Source organism: Helianthus annuus, chromosome 4, assembly GCF_002127325.2.
Source record: "Helianthus annuus cultivar XRQ/B chromosome 4, HanXRQr2.0-SUNRISE, whole genome shotgun sequence".
Classification (NCBI taxonomy): Eukaryota; Viridiplantae; Streptophyta; class Magnoliopsida; order Asterales; family Asteraceae; genus Helianthus; species Helianthus annuus.
This window is the reverse complement of record NC_035436.2, coordinates 71,285,373-71,290,528: the sequence shown is the minus strand read 5'-3', so window position 1 is coordinate 71,290,528 and position 5,156 is coordinate 71,285,373. Positions and strand designations below refer to the sequence as shown.

General features: G+C 33.9%; 1 protein-coding gene across 1 annotated transcript; it reads left to right on the top strand.

Annotated features, from left to right (window-relative positions):
- Positions 1-3,064: 3,064 nt before the first annotated feature.
- On the top strand, positions 3,065-4,693 carry LOC118491318 (5'-deoxynucleotidase HDDC2-like). Its single transcript, XM_035988974.1, has 7 exons — positions 3,065-3,092; positions 3,178-3,326; positions 3,415-3,452; positions 3,529-3,639; positions 3,735-3,814; positions 3,906-3,942; positions 4,465-4,693. The coding sequence occupies exons 2-7, from the start codon at positions 3,265-3,267 to the stop codon at positions 4,494-4,496; spliced, it is 360 nt and encodes a 119-aa protein (XP_035844867.1). The 5' UTR covers positions 3,065-3,092; positions 3,178-3,264; the 3' UTR covers positions 4,497-4,693.
- Positions 4,694-5,156: the final 463 nt, after the last annotated feature.

Genomic DNA, 5,156 nt, shown 5'->3' with positions numbered 1-5,156 from the left:
TCGAAATGGTCTGATGGCCTTGTACAACACTTTATGTTAGCCTGTTTGAACTAAACTGTAAGAATACACATCGACGTTTGGGTATTTTGGTGCTCTTTTGCAGTTGGATGTCACCTCCTCTCAACTCCATGTCACGGATAACGATTTCAAAAAACGCAGATTTTAGGATGCAACTTTCTCAAACATTGGATTCATTGTTGGATCTTATAAGCATTCCGATTTTCAACGAAATTGATGCAGATTCGAAGATTTGGGGGTATTTTTTATGATATAGTAGTGGTGGCGGCTGGACGGTGGTGGTGGTGGTGGAAGTGTTTGGCAGGTGGTGATTGCTGGAGATGGTGGCTGGCGGTGGTAATATTTGGTGGAGAGGAGTAGAGAGAGGGTTTGTAGTGAGAGAGAGGTGGGTTTTAATTACGTAGAGAGAGATCGGTTATGTATTTTTTTTATTCAATATCAATAAATAAAAATACAACATATTTAAGGAATTAATAATAAATAATTTAATACTTGTATATATAATTACCAAAATACCCTTCCTTTAAGTGTATGATTTAGCTGAATTAAGTGTTAAGGAGCAAAATGAAAACAACATACCAAACTATTGGAGGAAAATGGCTATTTTTAAATGATTTGAGCAAACCTGTTAAAACGACCAAACCACATAGAGCAAAACAGAAGTTTACTGTATATTTTAAGTTTTGAACTTACAACATGTTAAAAATCAATTTTCATAAACTGTTTTTGTTTACACTTTTCCTATTCAAATAAAAAAAAACAATTTTGTAAAAAAAATATAATAACTTTTTTTTAACTTTTTTTTATATATTTTCAGTTTTCCATTTTATTTTAAATACTTCTACATGTGTTTCTGAAAAAAAGGATTTAAAAAAATGACATTTAACATGTTAAGTAAAAAAAATATTTGACTTTTTTTACTTTTTCTTAATAAAATGCTTCTAAATGTATTTATAATGAAAAACAGAGAAATAGTTTTAAACCAAATGATTTTTAACATGTTAAATTGAAAAGATATTAAATGCATAGTTTGTCAATTCCCTCACTTTTTTAGTGTGATGTTCATTGGGGGAGACTAAAAAAGTGGGTGCATTTAATATATTATATCTATAATCTATAATACTATAAAAAGGAGAAGTGAGGTACAAAAATGTAATTTTGTCATGTGTACAAGTTTTGATACAGTATGTACAAATAAGTCCAAGCAAATAGAACAGAAAATGAAACAACTTTTTAAGACGCGCTCCAGGGGTAAACTCGTGAAATCCTTCTCCTGCATTTAGAATCAAGAATCCCAATAGTCAAAACCGTCGGAGTGTAAGAGGATGCCTGGTGTTCCCGGAATGTTGATTCATCATGGCAGTCCTTCAATCGCATGACTTGCCCCTTCAAGAAACCATCACTCTCTGGTTTGTATTTGCTTTTGTTTTCTTCAATCCCACAATTGAAACGGCCGATTAAATATCTCATTATCAATTGAAATCAACAGATCACAACTTGAACCAGACGATTACATCTGTTAGGTTTCCCCTCTCTGTTCTGATGAAGATGGTGGTGCCAGGAAGAGGATTGCGGCTAGATTACGAGTATCATCTCTTTCATAAAACCTCATCAGAACCCTATTTTTCCTTTTCATGAGGTTTATACTCTGGTAAAGTATTCACCACCTGATTTACTTCATTGTTATGTTCTTCTGAATGATTCGAATTCAAGATACATGTTAATTTTTGTTTTAATTAAGACTTGCGAGTGTAACCTAATTTGAACGGTCCGTAAATGTCTCGTATAAATGTCGCTTAAAGTTTTTGTTGATATTACAATCGCCCGATGACTCTATTTTGGTGTTCTGAGAAGATTGTTGTTCATATTGGTACGGGTCATTTCATTGAGGCTTATGTTATTTTTTTTCTGTTTTAACATTTTTGGTTTGTGTTGCCTTTATAAGTTAACTACATTTGTTTTTTTAGAATTAGGGTTTGTATATGGTGGACAAACAGGTTAATGTAAGTCTCCGTTGAACTAATTGGCGTGTGGATGGGTGGATTAAAGGCTGGGATAAAATACGTCGATGAACGACAAATCTAATTCGTTCATGCCACTCATAACATCTCTGCACTGGCAGGGTGATCTTTTGATGTTAGCTTAAAAAACCAAATCACATGCGTCTGATAAAAACCGAGCAGTTATCAAAAGAATCAAATGCGTTCTTCTGAGAGTGGATAGCGGACACTACATATGCAATTTTTGAAAAGAACGCACCAAATCTGGAATATAAACTTTAGTTTACTCTTTTTTAAGTTAATTTTTATCATTTTTAGCCAACTAATATTGACTTTAACAATCTTTGAAAGACAATAAGTTGTACTTTGTGCAGAAGTAGCAATAATACTCGTCTGAATAAGACCAGGCTACCCTGAAGTACAAAAAGGTTGAGCCGCTCCTGCCACTACCATCATAAAATAACACCCTCAAAACACCGAAATGACATCGTTGTGGCTGGAACTCCTGTCAACCAGAATCGCAACAACTATTGATCATGTCGGTGAAGACCTTCTTCAAAACATATTTGGCAGACTTCCGGCCTTGTCTTTTACCTCCGCTGCTTGCGTTAGCCGCTCGTGGAACCTTGTTTGCAATCACATCCTTTGTTGCCCCAAGCTCCCCTCCGCCTGCTTGGTCAACCCTTCCCTTCAAGTAGGTTATTCCGGGCCCTTACGTTTACATCAATCATAAATTATATCAGGAATTGTGTTATTCGAGTATTCAACCATTCTCTATTATTTATGCCTTAATATTCATTACGTTGCTATAGAAGGTGTGGTGAATAAAGTACTATCAGAGCCAATTCGTCCTCACTTTGCCATTGCTTATGTTGGTCCTTTTTTCGGTTTGCAAGAGGCTCACCAACTCGTATGTTATTTGGACTTCAAAACTATTGAAAAAAGAAGATAATCATGAATGGTTTTCTCTCCATTGATTAATTATTTTTTATCGATTTCACGGATGAATTGCAGATTACTGCAAAACTAGGCTCCAAAACTAGGAAGAGAAGAGTTTATAATGAATTCAAAGAGGTTTACTTTGTTTTCGATTTTTCTTTTTTTACTAAAATTTGTTGCTTGTCTACGTGAAGAAAGTAATGAATCAAATAACCTACAGATTTGGTGGAAACGTAGTGATATCCACGGCTGGAATTATAGGAAGAGAAGAGTTTATAATGAATTCAAAGAGTCTATTGCCGATCATATGTATCGAATGGCATTAATGGCTTTAATTGCTGATGATCTTCCCGGTATTAACAGAGAAAGGTCTTATTTTTATTAATCTTTGCTATTGTTTTATTACCATTGAACCTACTTACAAAATAAAGTCATAAGCTTCGTTTACTTTAAATAGGTGCATCAAGATTGCCCTTGTGCATGACATTGCCGAAGGTACATGTTTATTACTTGTATAATTTTTTTTGTCATATTTGAGCTTATAAATGATATACTAATCTGCATTTTATAGCTATCGTGGGCGATATAACACCATCGGATGGTGTACCTAAAGTAGAAAAGAGCAGACTTGAGCAAGCGGCTTTAAACGAGATGTGCGAGGTTCTTGGTGGTGGAAAGAGGGGTACTTTTAAGTTTTCATTACTTGTTATCAAAGATCGATATATTTATATTTTTATGAAATGGGTTTGAACCATTTATTTTTTTTATAACCTAAAGCCGAAGAAATAAAGGAACTTTGGAGGGAATACGAGGATAACGCCTCCCTTGAGGCTAATCTTGTTAAAGATTTTGATAAAGTACTCTTTTTATTAATCTTTTCCTTAGCTCATTGTATAACAATTAATAAAAATGTTATCTTTTTGTGACATTTATTCTTGATATAAACAGATTGAGATGATTCTGCAAGCACTTGAATATGAAACTGGTACGTTTAGGTCACGATCGTATTATTGCTTACAGTAATATTGGACGACTTTCAACCCATTTAACTCATTTGGAAAACATTTGAAGTAAATAGTTAGAATCAATGGTCTGGCCTAAATATTGTTGATGTGGGCAAATTTCTTCAGCTTTTTTTTAAATAAATGCATCTGTTTATCTTGTTATATATGTTTTACATTTTATATATGTATAGATATAAATTCTGCATGATATAAAATTACCGATATCCCACCGCGATAACCTATATCTCAAATTTCGGCCCTTGAACGCTATTTGATTTTGGATCGCTATAACTGCATAGCCCTTGACCAGTTTGGTCAAAACACGTTTTGACCCGAACCGAAATGAATTATTTATGAAACGGTTCATTTTGACCCGTTACCCGCCCCACCTTTTTTTTGCCAGGCTTACAAAAAAATGTATTTGTTTATCTTGTGCATGCTCTCTGCATTCTTAGCTTATTATACATGTCCTTGTAATGTTTGCACTGATGTTTGTACTGCAGGGAAGTTTCAGACCGAAATCGGCAAGAGTTAGGCCGCTGAGATCATTGCCAGGAGAAATTCAAGACTGGCAAAGATGGGGTTGATGTACAAGATCCTGATCAAGAAGTTCAAGAATCCGACTCTTTAAGAAAGAAGAGTAAGATACGTTATGAATAATCAAGCTTTATCTTGTGATGAAGAGGATAATGATCTGACCAAAAATGATGTATTAATCATTGCAAAAGAGGTATTTTTTTTTTCAATATACACGTCTACAGTGAGACTTAGCTATTAAATTTGGAGCATTCATTGGTCGTTTAATTTTTTTTAATACATGGCAGTTTTGACGCATTTAACATGTTCAAGTTGTTTCATTTTATCTTGTTTTTTTTTACATTTGACCCTTTATAAAAAGACAACAACTAAAATTGATATGCTCTTAAGTAAATGATATGGTGTAGTCCCCTGGATTTCGTTGTTGTAAAACTTATGGGAAGTAATGGTTTTTTGCGTTGGTGCTCAAATTCTACTTAGTGTCGATTTTGACTGTAACAACAATAGTGGAGGTTAAAATCTAAGTTATTTTTTTTTTGATAAATTGAAAGCCCTATTTCATGTGTGGTTTTTAATTTTAAAGCTTGGATGATTGTTTTTTTTAAAGATGATAAATAAAGTGATGGTTGAGATACCAGCATCATCAAACCCGTCTTCT

Coding starts and splice junctions, on each gene's coding strand:
- LOC118491318 (XM_035988974.1), top strand. CDS start 3,265: ATGTATCGAATGGCATTAATGGCTTTAATTGCTGATGATCTTCCCGGT. Junction 3,453..3,528: donor TGTGCATGACATTGCCGAAG/GTACATGTTTAT, acceptor TGCATTTTATAG/CTATCGTGGGCGATATAACA. Junction 3,640..3,734: donor TCTTGGTGGTGGAAAGAGGG/GTACTTTTAAGT, acceptor TATAACCTAAAG/CCGAAGAAATAAAGGAACTT.